The sequence below is a fragment of the Delphinapterus leucas genome, chromosome 7 (assembly GCF_059928025.1).
Source record: "Delphinapterus leucas isolate spDelLeu-1000000601 "Yukka" chromosome 7, BTC_Dleu_Yukka2, whole genome shotgun sequence".
Taxonomy (NCBI): domain Eukaryota; kingdom Metazoa; phylum Chordata; class Mammalia; order Artiodactyla; family Monodontidae; genus Delphinapterus; species Delphinapterus leucas.
Genome location: NC_143135.1, coordinates 85331265 through 85347910, shown reverse-complemented (window position 1 = coordinate 85347910; position 16646 = coordinate 85331265). Strand labels below are relative to the sequence as shown.

General features: G+C 37.5%; 1 protein-coding gene across 1 annotated transcript in view; it reads left to right on the top strand.

The window, feature by feature from the left end:
• Positions 1-16646, top strand: part of C7H11orf65 (chromosome 7 C11orf65 homolog) — a 100016-nt gene that overhangs the window by 63537 nt on the left and 19833 nt on the right. Inside the window, exons 3-5 of the mRNA XM_022561597.2 lie at positions 2946-2999; positions 3135-3335; positions 4766-4896. Coding sequence (XP_022417305.1) covers positions 2946-2999; positions 3135-3335; positions 4766-4896 — 386 coding nt within the window. The remainder of the gene's footprint in view (positions 1-2945; positions 3000-3134; positions 3336-4765; positions 4897-16646) is intronic.

Sequence of the window (16646 nt, the reverse complement as noted above, 5' to 3'; positions counted from 1 at the left end):
AGGGAAAGATAGCAGGTTCCCACTAGCTAGCTATTTTACACATAGTAGTGTATATATGTCAGTCCTAATCTCCCAATTCATCCCACCCTCCCCTTCCCCACCATGTCCACCTGCCCATTCTCTACGTCTGCATCTCTATTGCTGCCCTACAAAGAGGTTCATCTGTACCATTTTTTTAGATTCCACATATATGTGTTAATATACAATATTTGTTTTTCTCTTTCTGACTTACTTCACTCTGTATGACAGACTCTAGGCCCATCCACATCTCTATAAATGACCCAATTTCATTCTTTTTATGGCTGAGTAATATTCCATTTACATTTAGTCCATTTACATTTAAAGTAATTATTTTTTAAATTTTTAAAAATTTTATTTTTTGGCTGAGTCAGGTCTTAGTTGCAGCATGTGGGATCTTTGTTGAGGCATGTGGGCTTCCCTCTAGTTGTGGCATGAGAGTTTTCTCTTTTCTAGCTGTGATGCATGGGCTCCAGAGTGCATGGGCTCTGTAGTTTGTGGCACGCAGGCTCTCTAGTTGAGGTGCATGAGCTCAGTAGTTTTGGCATGCATGCTCAGTTGCCCCATGGCATGTGGGATCTTAGTTCCCTGACCAGGGATCGAACCCGAGTCCCCTGCATTGTAAGGCAGATTGTTTACCACTGGACCACCAGGGAACTCCCTAAAGTAATTATTGATAAATATGTATTTATTACCATTTATTCACTGTTTTCTGGTAGTTTTTGAAGTTCTTTTTTTTTCCTTTCTTCTTTTGCCCTCCTCCTTTGTGATTTGATGTCTATCTTTATGGTTTTTTTGGGTTTCTTTCTCCTTTTTTGTGTGTGTATCTATTATAGGTTTTTGGTTTGTGATTACCATGAGGTGTGTGTGTCTACATATATATTTTTTTAATTTGAAGATCTCTTAAGTTTGAAAGCATTCTAACAAAGCTGCATTTGTACTTCTGCCACCATGTTTCATGTTTAATGGTTTTGATATATTTTACATCTTTTTTTTGAATCCCTTAACTCCTTATTGTGAATTTAGATATTTTACTACTTTTGTCTTATATACATGGTTGATCTACTACCTTTATTGTGCATTTATACATGGTTGATCTACTAGCTTTACTGTGTGTTTGGATTTTTCCTTTCTTAATTTTTATATTTCTGGTTGTGGTCTTTTCTTTTCCACTTAGAGAAGTCCCTCTAACATTTCTTGTAAAGTTGGTTTAGTGGTGCTGAGCTCTTTTACCTTTGCTTGTCTGTAACCTCTATACCTACTTCAAATCTGAATGATAGCCTTGCCAGGTGGAGTAATTTTGGTTGTAGGTTTTTTTCCATTTATTACTTTGAATATATTCTGCCACACCCTTCTGGCCTGCAAAGTTTCTGCTGAAAAGTCAGCTGATAGTCTTATGGGAGTTCCCTTGCATGTAACTAGTGGGTTTTCCCTTGCTGTTTTTAAGATTCTCTTTTATCCTTAATTTTTTCTATTTTAGTTATAATGTGTCTTGTTGTGGACCTCTTGGGGTTTATCTTGTTTTGGACTCTCTATGCTTCCTGGACCTGGATGACTGTTTCCTCCCCCAGGTTAAGGAAGTTTTCAAATATTACTTCCTTAAATAAATTCTCTGCCGGTTTCTCTCTTTTTTCTCCTTCTGGGACCCCCTATAATGCAAATGTTAGTATGCTTCATGTTGTCCTAGAAGTCTCCTAAGCTATCCTCATTTTTTAAATTCTTTTTTCTTTTCTCTGTTCAGCTTGGGTGATTTCCACTATGCTGTCTTCCTTAAATGTTTGATAGAATTAACCAGTGAACCAATCTGGGCCTGGTGTTTTCTACTTTGAAAGGTGAATTATTCATTAAATTTCTTTAATAGCTATTGATCTATTCATATTGTCTATTTCTCCTTATGTGAGGTTTGGTAGGTTGTGTCTTTCAAGGAATCAATCCATTTTGTTTAGGTTATCAAATTTGTGAGCATAGCATTATTCATAATGTTTGTTCATTATCATTTTAGTGTCCACGGAATCAGTAGTGATGACCCGTCTTTCATTTCTGATATTAGTATTTTGTGTTCTCTGTCTCTCTCATTGCTGCTACCCAGCATCACAGGACAGAGTGAGTATCATACAGTGTATCACTAGCCTGGGGAAAGATCAAAATTCAAAATTAGTAGTATGGTTTCTACTGAATATGTACCACTTTTGCACCATCATAAAGATGAAAAATTGTAAGTCAAACCATCATAAGTCAGGGACCGTGTGTGTGTGTGTGTGTGTGTGTGTGTGTGTGTGTGTGTGTCTGTGTGTGTGTAACTTTTAGCCAGGAGAAAATTATGCAAAACTAATGTTGTCTTTCAGGCTGAACAATTTAGGGTAACATCTGTTTTCTCATCTAACTTAGTATAATCAGGAGACAGGCTGGGGACCAATAATTTTTTTCTCTACTTTCCATTTGGTGTGGGGCACTAAAATTTAGAAGACCAATTATATACAATTCTTACAAAATTTAAACATGGATTTTTGATTTAATAAAAGCTAGCTAGGAAAGGTCATCTGTTGTTTAACTCAGATTCACCAGTCACATTTTTTTCTCTGAATTTACCTGGAAGATATTTAATATGAAAATCATATATTTGAGGAATTTTTTAAAAACTTCTGTTTTATGACTAACAAATCACCTGACTTTTACACTTTTACATTACATAGAAAGGAAACATAGTTTGGTATCATTTTCCCAGTTATAATGTAAGCTGTTTTACTTATTGAGTATCTATAAGAAAATAAATCCTAAGATACTTTCTGATTTAAAATTAACTATTTGAGGTTTATTCACTTCATCTATTTCATAAATAATCAATATCCAACAACTGTTTAACATTATAGAGTGAGAAGTTGTGAACTGATATATACAGAATGTTGAAGACTAATTTTTTTTTATAGGCAGAACTTCTAGATGCTGCTGCTGGCATTAATGTACGATTCAGATTAGGTGGTGTAAGTATGGATAAATTCTTATTTAGTACTTTTAAAGCACATTTACATGAAATTTAAAAGATGTAATTTTAAAAAACATAAACCATTTTTCTAATTAAATTGAAACTAAAGTCCTTTGAACTTTTCCAACTATAGGTTAAATTTCCACCTGAAATATACTATAAAATTTTCACTCACAGACATATTGAAGATCTGTGTGCTAATAGCCCTAGAGATTACACAAAACTTCCAGCAAAACATACATCTCATATTAAAAGTGATAATCTTCAGGAAGAGGATTATAGTGGCTGGTATCGTCGTACAGAGAACAATGGCTGGAGGCCTGTTTCTGATAAAGTAAGAAAAGATAAACATTAATAATTTTGAATATTATGTGCTTACAAACCTATCTGTCTTTCTGAAAATTAATTTTTAGATTATTTTTAAAAATAATGAATCCTACTAATTTAACTGATAAAATTTACTTAACTATTCTGTGGTTACTAATATACTTCAAGATACAGCAATATATCTTTTTTTTTTTTACATTTACTTCTACTTTTAATAGTCATCTTTGAATCTAGGCTATCTTTAGATACTCTGTGGCATTCAGCTATTACCCATCTTTATAACAAAGCAAATCTGAAGATGTTGTTGATTCTATATTAATCCTTGAACAAGAGGTGAGGGTTCTTGAGAATAATATGCCATTTTCTCTATAGAGCTTGTAACAGCAGACACTAGTGGGAGATCATTTGGGTTTTCATGATGTTGGAAAATTTAACATGTGCTCATATGAACAGAATGATTTTAAATATATATAGTTCCTAATTCATATATGTGATTCTAGGACTTTTCTATAGACACCCATGTTTAATCTTTTTGTGGAAATAATTTCTATCTAAGGATATTTGTAAGCTTATATTTTTAAAGTTAATATTATCTGGTTCTATAGCTCTGGATATTTGTTTATATAGCCGCAAGTATCTTCATTCAAATCCTCAATCTCTGGTATACAGATTGTAGAATGTAGTATACTGAATATACTAAGTATGAAAAGTGAAAATGATCAAAGTGTGAATTCATTCATTCATTCAACAAACTTTATTGCATACCAACCAGATGTCAGGCATTGTACTAGATGCTTGGGAAGCAATAGTACATAAGAATAGTCCTTCCCCTCAAGTAGTTTGCTTTTAATTAAGGAGAAAGTCAAGTAAACAGGATATTTCAGTACAGTGCAGTGAATATGTGATTTAATAGAGGCAAGTTCAGAGTGCGGTGGGGGGTAACAAACTTTCCTCTTTGTTATTTAATGTGTATGTGGTGAGGGAGGAAGAATGAATTGGAAATAGGAAAACAGGCAATCAGTATAAAGTGTCAAACAGGGGAAACCACAAAGTCTTGGGACACAATGGTGAGATTTCTGTATTCTTTGAGTGTGCCCATATTCCTTGAGGATTAGAGTCTTCAAAAGTCAATAGCACCTACTGGTCAGATCTGTTCTTATGAGAAACTAAAACACTCTTAGAATATGTCTATTCATTTATTCATTCAACAAATACTTATTAAATAGTACCTCAGTACACTAATTTTCCCATGGCATGTGCCTCTTAAGGTTCAATGTGCCATTCACTTAATTAGAAATATCTTAAAAGGGTCTATCCTCTCCTCTTTTTCTATCTTGGCATATTCCTACTGAACACATAGAAGTTCTTTTCTATAGTCAGATAACCTCATAATCAGTAATCCAATATTTTGTGTATTCATTTATCATTTCTCAATAGTTTTGGAAGTCTACTGAAAATGTAATGGTGGGAGACAAAAAGGAAAGTGAATTCCATTTCTCTAAATTAAAGAGAAGGCAAGATATAGAAAAGAAAAGAAAAATTAGAAAAATACAATGGATGCAGCAAATGTAAGTTGATGAAATACTTAGACTTACTAAAGAAGTATACAGTCATTTTTTTAGACTGCTATCACTACTAAAGTAACTACATGTTACTTTAAAAATAAGATGAAATATTACAGTATATTTTTTAAAATACATAGAAAGTAAATACATAATAAATGCCTGCTAGACACTGTTAATCTCTGGGATATAAACGGGAAAAGACAGGTTCTCTTTGACCACAAGGAAATCATAATCTTTTGGAACATGAGATACGAAAATCAGCATTTACTCTTATATATGAGATAACTTTAATATGACCCACTAGACCCACTCTATACCATTCTCACCCTTTCTTTCTCCCCTAAAGAAACTGACTTGTACAGATTACACTAAAAGTCATTCTGGACCTATCTAACAAATATTAAAAGCAAGTCTCAAAAGAATCAAATTGTTTCCAAGTTTACCTGACAATGTATAAGAACAAAGCCCCCAAATATTTAAAGGAACACAATAAACTCAAGTGGTCAAAATCTATAAAATTTACAATGTCTACCCTATAGTAATCGATTACCAGGCACTCAAAGAAGCAGGAAAATATATCCCTGAGAAGAAAAAATAATATCAGCTAACTCACCAAAAATATCTTTTAAAAATAAAAATGGAGAGACACGAGGGGGAAGACGGCGGAAGAATAAAAGAGATCACCTTCCTCCCCAAAGATACATCAGAAATACATCTACACGTGGAACAACTCCTACAGAACACCCACTGAACGCTGGCAGAAGACCTCAGACCTCCCAAAAGGCAAGAAACTCCCCACGTACCTGGGTAGGGCAAATGAAAAAAGAATAAACAGAGACAAAAGAATAGGGACGGGACCCGCACCAGCGGGAGGGAGCTGTGAAGGAGGAAATGTTTCCACACACTAGGAAGCTCCTTCGCAGGCGGAGACTGTGGGTGGCGGAGGGGGAAGCTTCAAAGCCACAGAGGAGAGCGCAGCAACAGGGTGCGGAGGGCAAAGCAGAGAGATTCCTGCACAGAGGATCAGTGCCGACGGGCACTCACCAGCCCGAGAGGGTTGTATGCTCAACCGCTGGGGCGGCTGGGGGCTGGGAGCTGAGGCTCGGGCTTTGGTCGGAGCGCAGGGAGAGGACTGGCTGCGTGAACACAGCCTGAAGGGGTTAGTGCACCACGGCTGGCTAGCCGGGATGGAGTCCGGGGGAAAGTCTGGACCTGACGAAGAGGCAAGAGACTTTTTCTTCCCTCTTTGTTTCCTGGTGCGTGGGGAGAGGGGATTAAGAGCGCTGCTTAAAGGAGTTCCAGAGGCGGGTGCGAGCTGCGGCTAACAGTGCGGACCCCAGAGACGGGCATTAGACGCTAAGGCTGCTGCTGCCGCCACCAAGAAGCCTGTGTGCGAGCACAGGTCACTATCCACACCCCCCTTCCGGGGAGCCTGTGCAGCCTGCCACTGCCAGGGTCCGGAGATCCAGGCACAACTTCCCCTGGAGAACACATGGTGTGCCTCAGGCTGGTGCAACGTCCTGCTGGCCTCTGCCGCCGCAGGCTCGCCGCGCACTCCATGGGCCTTCCTCCCCGTGGCCTGAGTGAGCCACAGCCCCCGAATCAGCGGCTCCTGTAACCTCATTCTTTCTGAGCGAAGAACAGACGCCCTCCGGTGACCTACACGCAGAGGCGGGGCCAAATCCAGAGCTGAGGCCCGGGTGCTATGTGAAGAAGAGAAAGGGAAATTTTTCCAAGCAGCCTCAGGAGCAGCGGATTAAAGCTCCACAATCAACTTGATGTACCCTGGATAGGTGGAATACCTGAATAGACATCGAATCATCCCAAATTGAGGAAGTGGACTTTGAGAGCAAGATATATTGTTTTTTCCCCTTTTCCTCTTTTTCTGACTGTGTATGTGTATGCTTCCGTGTGAGATTTTGTCTGTATAGCTTTGCTTTCACCATTTGTCCTAGGGTTCTGTCCATCCATTTTGTTTTGTTTTGTTTTTACTTAAAAAAATTTTTTTTTCTTAATAATTATTTCTTACTTTTTATTTTAATAACTATTTTATTTTATCTTACTTTATTTTATTTTATCCTCCTTCTTTCTTTCTTTCTGCTTTTTCTCCCTTTTATTCTGAGCCATGTGGATGAAAGGCTCTCGGTGCTGAAACCAGGAGTCAGTGCTGTGCCTCTGAGGTGGGAGAGCCAACTTCGGGACACTGGTCCACAAGAGACCTCCCAGCTCCATGTAATATCAAATGGCGAAAATCTCCCAGAGATCTCCATCTCAACACCAACACTCAGCTTCACTCAACGACCAGCAAGCTACATTGCTGGACACCCTATGCCAAACAACTAGCAAGACAGGAACACAACCCCACCCATTAGCAGAGAGGCTGCCTAAAATCATAATAAGGCCACAGACACCCCAAAACACACCATCAGATGTGGACCTGCCCACCAGAAAGACAAGATCCAGCCTCATCCACCAGAACACAGGCACTAGTCTCCTCCACCAGGAAGCCTACACAACCCACTGAACCAACTTTAGCCACTGGAGACACACAACAAAAACAACGGGAACTACGAACCTGCAGCCTGCAAAAAGGAGACCCCAAACACAGTAAGATAAGCAAAATGAAAAGACAGAAAAACACACAGCAGGTGAAGTAGCAAGATAAAACCCACCAGACCTAACAAATGAAGAGGAAATAGGCAGTCTACCTGAAAAAGAATTCAGAATAATGATAGTAAAGATGATCCAAAATCTTGGAAATAGAATAGACAAAATGCAAGAAACATTTAACAAGGACCTAGAAGAACTAAAGAGGACACAAGCAATGATGAACAACACAATAAGTGAAATTAAAAATACTCTAGAAGGGATCAGTAGCAGAATAACTGAGTCAGAAGAACGGATAAGTGACCTGGAAGATAAAATAGTGGAAATAACTACTGCAGAGCAGAATAAAGAAAAAAGAATGAAAAGAACTGAGGACAGTCTCAGAGACCTCTGGGACAACATTAAACGAATGAACATTCGAATTATAGGGGTCCCAGAAGAAGAAGAGAAAAAGAAAGGGACTGAGAAAATATTTGAAGAGATTATAGTTGAAAACTTCCCGAATATGGGAAAGGAAATAGTTAATCAAGTCCAGGAAGCACAGAGAGTCCCATACAGGATAAATCCAAGGAGAAACACACCAAGACACATATTAATCAAACTGTCAAAAATTAATACAAAGAAAACATATTAAAAGCAGCAAGAGAAAAACAACATATAACACACAAGGGAATCCCCATAAGGTTAATAGCTGATCTTTCAGCAGGAACTCTGCAAGCCAGAAGGGACTGGCAGGACATACTTAAAGTGATGAAGGAGAAAAACCTACAACCAAGATTACTCTACCCAGCAAGGATCTCATTCAGATTTGATGGAGAAATTAAAACCTTTACAGACAAGCAAAAGGTGAGAGAGTTCAGCACCACCAAACCAGATTTAGAACAAATGCTAAAGGAACTTCTCTAGGCAAGAAACACAAGAGAAGGAAAAGACCTACAATAACAAACCCAAAACAATTAAGAAAGTGGGAATAGGAACATACATATCAATAATTACCTTAAATGTAAATGGATTAAATGCTCCCACCAAAAGATACAGATTGGCTGAATGGATAAAAAAACAAGACCCATATATATGCTGCCTACAAGAGACCCACTTCAGACCTAGGGACACATACAGACTGAAAGTGAGGGGAGGGAAAAAGATATTCCATGCAAATGGAAACGAAAAGAAAGCTGTCATAGCAATTCTCATATCAGACAAAATAGACTTTAAAATAAAGACTATTACAAGAGACAAAGAAGGACACTACATATTGATCAAGGGATCGATCCAAGAAGAAGATATAACAATTGTAAATACTTATGCACCCAACATAGGAGCACCTCAATACATAAGGCAAATACTAACAGCCATAAAAGGGGAAATTGACAGTTACACATCCATAGTAGGGGACTTTAACACCCCACTTTCACCAATGGACAGATCATCCAAAATGAAAATAAATAAGGAAACACAAGCTTTAAATGATACATTAAACAAGATGGACTTCTTTGATATTTGATATTTATAGGACATACCATCCCAAAACAACAGAATACACATTTTTCTCAAGTGCTTATGGAACATTCTCCAGGATAGATATCTTGGGTCAAAAATCAAGCCTTGGTAAATTTAAGAAAACTGAAGTTGTATCAAGTATCTTTTCCAACCACAACACTATGAGAATAGATATCAATTACAGGAAAAGATCTGTAACAAAATACAAACACATGGAGGCTAAACAATGCACTACTTAATAACGAAGTGATCACTGCAGAAATCAAAAAATACCTAGAAACAAATGACAATGGAGACACGACGACCCAATACCTATGGGATGCAGCAAAAGCAGTTCTAAGAGGGAAGTTTATAGCAATACAATCCTACCTTAAGAAACAGGAAATATCTCGAATAAACAACCTAACCTTGCACCTAAAACAATTAGATAAAGAAGAAAAAAAACACCCCAAAGTTAGCGGAAGGAAAGAAATCATAAAGATCAAATCAGAAATAATTGAAAAAAATGAAGGAAACGATAGCAAAGATCAATAAAACTAAACCCTGGTTCTTTGAGAGGATAAACAAAATTGATAAACCATTAGCCAGACTCATCAAGAAAAAAAGGGAGAAGACTGAAATCAATAGAATTAGAAATGAAAAAGAAGTAACAACTGACACTGCAGAAATATAAAGGATCATGAGAGATTACTACAAGCTATTCTATGCCAATAAAATGGACAACCTGGAAGAAATGGACAAATTCTTAGAAATGCACAACATGCTGAGACTGAACCAGGAAGAAATAGAAAATATGAACAGACCAATCACAAGCACTGAAATTGAAACTGTGATTAAAAATCTTCCAACAAACAAAAGCCCAGGACCAGATGGCTTCACAGGCGAATTCTATCAAGCATTTAGCGAAGAGCTGACACCTATCTTTCTCAAACTCTTCCAAAGTATAGCAGAGGGAGGAACACTCCCAAACTCATTCTACGAGGCCACCATCACCTTGATACCAAAACCAGACAAGGATGTCACAAAGAAAGAAAACTACAGGCCAATATCACTGATGAACATAGATGCAAAAATCCTCAACAAAATATTAACAAACAGAATCCAACAGCACATTAAAAGGATCATACACCATAATCAAGTGGGGTTTATTTCAGGAATGCAAGGATTCTTCAATATATGCAAATCAATCAATGTGATAAACAATATTAACAAATTGAAGGAAAAAACCATATGATTATCTCAATAGATGCAGAGAAAGCTTTCAACAAAATTCAACACCCATTTATGATAAAAATCCTGCAGAAAGTAGGCAGAGGGAACTTTCTTCAACATAATAAAGGCCATATATGACAAACCCACAGCCAACATTGTCCTCAATGGTGAAAAGCTGAAAGCATTTCCACTAAGACCAGGAACAAGACAAGGTTGCCCACTCTCACCACTATCTCTCTCTCTATATATATTTTTTTTGCGATACGCAGGCCTCTCACTGTTGTGGCCTCTCCCGCTGTGCAGCACAGTCTCTGGACGCAGAGGCTCAGTGGCCATGGCGCACAGGCTCAGCCGCTCCGCGGCATGTGGGATCTTTCTGGACTGGGGCAAGAACCCGTGTCCCCTGCATCGGAAGGGGGACTCTCAACAACTGCGCCACCAGGGAAGTCCCTCACCACTCTTATTCAACATAGTTTTGGAAGTTTTAGCCACAGCAATCAGAGAAGAAAAGGAAATAAAAGGGATCCAAATCGGAAAAGAAGAAGTAAAGTTGTCACTGTTTGCAGATGACATGTTACCATACATAGAGAATCCTAAAGATGCTACCAGAAAACTACTAGAGCTAATCAATGAATTTGGTAAAGTAGCAGGATACAAAATTAATGCACAGAAATCTCTGTCATTCCTATACACTAATGATGAAAAATCTGAAAGTGAAATCAAGAAAACACTCCCATTTACCATTGTAACAAAAAGAATAAAATATCTAGGAATAAACCTACCTAAGGAGACAAAAGACATGTATGCAGAAAATTATAAGACACTGATGAAAGAAATTAAAGATGATACAAATAGATGGAGAGATATACCATTTTCTTGGATTGGAAGAATCAACATTGTGAAAATGACTCTACTACCCAAAGCAATCTACAGATTCAATGCAATCCCTATCAAACTACTACTGGCATTTTTCTCAGAACTAGAACAAAAAAATTTCACAATTTGTATGGAAACACAAAAGACCCTGAATGGCCAAAGTAATCTTGAGAATGAAAAACGGTGCTGGAGGAATCAGGCTCCCTGACTTCAGACTATACCACAAAGCTACAGTAATGAGGACAGTATGGTACTGCCACAAAAACAGAAAGATAGATCAATGGAACAGGATAGAAAGCCCAGAGATAAACCCACACACGTATGGTCACCTTATCTTTGATAAAGGAGGCAGGAATGTACAGTGGAGAAAGGACAGCCTCTTCAATAAGTGGTGCTGGGAAAACTGGACAGGTACATGTAAAAGTATGAGATTAGAACATTCCCTAACACCATACATAAAAATAAGTTCAAAACGGATTAAAGACCTAAATGTAAGGCCAGAAACTATCAAACTCTTAGAGGAAAACATACGCAGAACACTCTATGACATAAATCACAGCAAGATCCTTTCTGACCCACCTCCTAGAGAAATGGAAATAAAAGCAAAAATAAACAAATGGGACCTAATGAAACTTCAAAGCTTTTGCACAGCAAAGGAAACCATAAACAAGACCAAAAGACAACCCTCAGAATGGGAGAAAATATTTGCAAATGAAGCAATTGACAAAGGATTAATCTCCAAAATTTACAAGCAGCTCATGCAGCTCAATAACAAAAAAACAAACAACCCAATCCAAAAATGGGCAGAACACCTAAGTAGACATTTCTCCAAAGAAGATATACAGATTGCCAACAAACACATGAAAGAATGCTCAACATCATTAATCATTAGAGAAATGCAAATCAAAACTACAATGAAATATCATCTCATACCAGTCAGAATGGCCATCAGTAAAAAATCTAGAAACAATAAATGCTGGAGAGGATGTGGAGAAAAGGGTACACTCTTGCACTGCTGATGGGAATATGAATTGGTACAGCCACTATGGAGAACAGTATGGAGGTTCCTTAAAAAACTACAAATAGAACTACCATACGACCCAGCAATCCCACTAGTGAGCATATACCCTGAGAAAATCATAATTCAAAAAGAGTCATGTACCAAAATGTTCATTGCAGCTCTATTTACAATAGCCAGAACATGGAAACAACCTAAGTGTCCATCACCCGATGAATGGATAAAGAAGACATGGCACATATATTAAATGGAATATTACTCAGCCATAAAAAGAAACGAAATTGAGTTATTTGTAGTGAGGTGCATGGACCTAGACTCTGTCATACAGAGTGAAGTAAGTCAAAAAGAGAAAGATAAATACTGTATGCTAACACATATATATGGAATCTAAGGGAAAAAAAAATGTCATGAAGTACCTAGGGGTAAGACCGGAATAAAGACACAGACCTACTAGAGAATGGACTTGAGGATATGGGGAGGGGGAAGGGTAAGCTGTGACAAAGTGAGAGAGTGGCATGGACATATATACACTACCAAACGTAGAATAGATTGCTATTGGGAAGCAGCCGCATAGCATAGGTAGATCAGCTCAGTGCTTTGTGACCACCTGGAGGGGTGGGATAGGGAGGGTGGGAGAGAGGGAGATGCAAGAGGGAAGAGATATGGGAACATATGTATATGTATAACTGATTCACTTTGTTATAGAGCAGAAACTAACACACCATTGTAAAGCAATTGTACTCCAATAAAGATGAAAAAAAAAATGGAAGAAAACATTTCAGACAGACAAAAGCTGAGTTCTATCACCATGAATGGACCAGCAGTATAAAGAACTTTTCTTCCTACTACTTTAATCTCTTTTTTTTTTAATATTTATTTATTTGGCTGCACCGGGTCTTAGTTGCGGCACATGGGCTCCTTAGTTGTGGCATGAATGTGGGATCTAGTTCCCCAACCAGGGATAGAACCCAGTCTCCCTGCATTGGGAGCACAGCATCTTATCCACTACACCACCAGGGAAGTCCCTACACTTACTTTTTTTTTTTTTTTGATTTAATAAAAAATGAAAATACAACATATTAAAATTGGGGGATGCAGCTAAAGAAGTACTTACAGGAATATTTATAGCATTTTCTATGAGGCAAGTGTTATTGGATATAAAACCACTCAAGGCTTATGAGAAAAAAAGATATTACAAGAAAATAACAACCAGTATCTCTCATGAACATAGATACATGATAATAAATAACATTATAAACAAATGGAGTTTATCCCAGGAATACAATATTGGTTTAACATTTGGAAATCAATCAATGCAATCCACCATATTAACAGACTTAAAAAAAAAACTGGATATGCTCATCTCAAAAGATGCAGAGAAATTACTTACAAAATTACCATTTGTAACGAAAACTCTTGGCAAACTAGAAATAGATAAGGGCGTCCTCAGCTTGATGAAGGGCATCTATAAAAAGCCTGCATCCAACATGATACTTAATGGTGAATGGCTGAATGCTTCCTCTCTAAGATCAGGAACAAGGCACACACAAGGAACAAGTGTCTGCACTCACCACTTCTTTACAGCATTGCATTGAAGTCCTAGTCAGTGCAATAAGGGTGGCAGGGCAGAGTGGTGGGGGAGACACTGAGGTTGGAAAGGAAGAACTAAAACAGTCCTTGTTCACAGTTGACATGATCATCTAAGTACTGAATTCGAAGGAGTCTACTAAAAAGCTACTGGAACTAATAGGTGAGTTTATCAAGGCTGTGAGGTACAGAAACCAATTGCATTGCAACAAACAACAAAAACATTTACAGTAGCATCAGAAAATATGAAATACCTAGGCCTAAATTGAGGGGAAAATCTACATGACCTGTACACTGAAAAGTAATAAATATTGCTGATAAAACTTAGAGAAGACTTAATAAACAAATAGCCATAAGATATTAATGGACCAGAAGACTCAATATTGTTAAGATGTCAGTTCTCTCCAAATTGATGTATACAGTCAATGTAATCACAATCAAAATTTCCAGCAGGGTTTTATGTGGAATTTGACAAGTTGATTTGAAAATTTGTATGTAAATACAAAGGAACTAGAATAATCAAAATAATTTTGGAAAAAAATTTGGAGAACTTACATTACCTCATTTTAAGACTTATTATAAAGCCACTGTAATCAAGACCTTGTGGGGGGTCCCTGGTGGAGAAGTGTTTACGAATTTGCCTGTCAATGCATGGGACATGGGTTCGACCCCTGGTCCAGGAAGACCCCGTATGCCATGGAGAAACTAAGCCTGTGTGCCACAACTACTGAGACTGCACGCCTAGGGCCCGTGCTCTGTAACAAGAGAAGCCACCACAATGAGAAGCCCGTGCACCACAAGAGTAGCCCCCGCTCGCCACAACTAAAGAAAGCCCGTGTGCAGCAACGAAGACCCAACACAGCCAAAACTAAAAATAAATAAAATAAATAATTTATTTTTAAAAAAGACATTGTGGTATTGGCATTAAGATAGACATACAGATCAATGGAACAGAATAGACAGTTGAGAAATAGACCCACACACATATTGTTAATTGAGTTTCAACACAGGTGCCACAGCAATTTAATTGGAAAAGGATATTCTTTATTTTATTTTATTTTTTTTTGCGGTACGCGGGCCTCTCACTGTTGTGGCCTCTCCCGCTGTGGAGCACAGGCTCCGGACGCGCAGGCTCAGCGGCCATGGCTCACAGGCCTAGCCGCTCCGCACCATGTGGGATCTTCCCGGACCGGGGCACGAACCCGTGTCCCCTGCATCGGCAGGCGGACTCTCAACCACTGCGCCACCAGGGAAGCCCAGAAAAGAATATTCTTTTCAACAAATTGGATACTCAAATGCAGAGAAATGAATCTTGATCCTTATCTCGCGTCATATATAAAATTCATTTGGAAAAGATCATAGATTTAAATATAAGAATTAATACCATAGTGCATACAACTCAATATCAAAAAAACAAACAACCCAATCAAAAAGTGGGCAAAAGACTTAAATAGACATTTCTCCAAAGAAGACATACAGATGACCAACAGACACATGAAAAGATGCTCAACATCGCTAATTATTAGAGAAATGCAAATCAAAACCACAATGAGGTATCACCTCACACCTTTCAGGGTGGCAATCACCAAAAAGTCTACAAATAATAGATGCTGGAGAGGGTGCGGAGAAAAGGAAACCCTCTACACTGTTGGTGGGAATGTAAATTGGTACAGCCACTATGGAAAACAGTATGGAGGTTCCTTAAACTAAAAAGGAGCTACCATATGATCCAGCAATCCCATTCCTGAGCATACATCCAGCAAAGACAGAAACGCTAATTTGAAAAGATACATGTACCCCAATGTTCATAGCACCACTATTTACAATAGCCAGGGTATGGAAACAACCCAAGCCCATCAACAGATGATTGGTTTAAGAAGATGTGTTTATATATATATATATAATGGAATATTAGCCATAAGAAAGAATAAAATAATGCCATTTGCAGTAACATGGATAGACCTAGAGAATATCATACTAAGTGAAATAAGTCAGACAGAGAAAAGACAAATATTACATGATATCCCTTACATGTGGCATCTAAAAATAATACAAATGAAACTATATACAAAACAGAATCAGAATTACAGACATAGAAAACAAACTTATGATTACCAAAGGGGAAAGTGTGGAGAGGGATAATTTAGGAGATGGGATTAACAGATACAAACTCGTATACATTAAATAGATAAGCAACAAGGATTTACTGTATAATATAGGGAACTATATTCAATATCTTATAATAACCTATAATGGAAAATAATGTGAAAAGTATGTATATATCTGAAAAATATCATAAAATAAAAGCACTTTATGAGACCTTAAAAAAATCAGAGTTAACACCATAAAATATCCAAAAGTAAGCAAACAAGAAAATCTTAGTGACTTTGTTTCTGGCAAAGATTTCTTAAATAGGACACAGAACGCATGAAGTATAAAAGAAAAAATTGTTAAATTGCACTTCATCAAAGTTAAAAGCTTTTGCTCTCCTGAAAACACTTTTGCAAAAATAAAAATGCAAGTCACAGACAGGAAGAGAACATTTGCAAAATATGTACATGATAAAAGTCTTGTATTTAGAATATGTAAAAAAAACCCTCAAAATTCAATGATGAGAATACAACCTAATTTTAAAATGGGCAAAAGATCTGAACACTCTACCAATGAATATACAGATAGCAAAAAAGCACAAGTGAACTAATGACTATCATCATTAGTCATTAGGAAAGTGCAAAACAAAACTGTAATGAGATACCACTGCACAACCACTAGAATGGCTAAAACAGTCTGTCATACCAATTATTGGCATGGATATGGAGCAAATGCAAACTGGTACACACACTTTGGAAAACAGTTTGACAGGTTTTTTCTAATTTTACAAGTTACACACATCTACTATTAAATCCAGCCATTCTACTCAGATATTTACCCAAGAGAAATAAAAACATGTCTA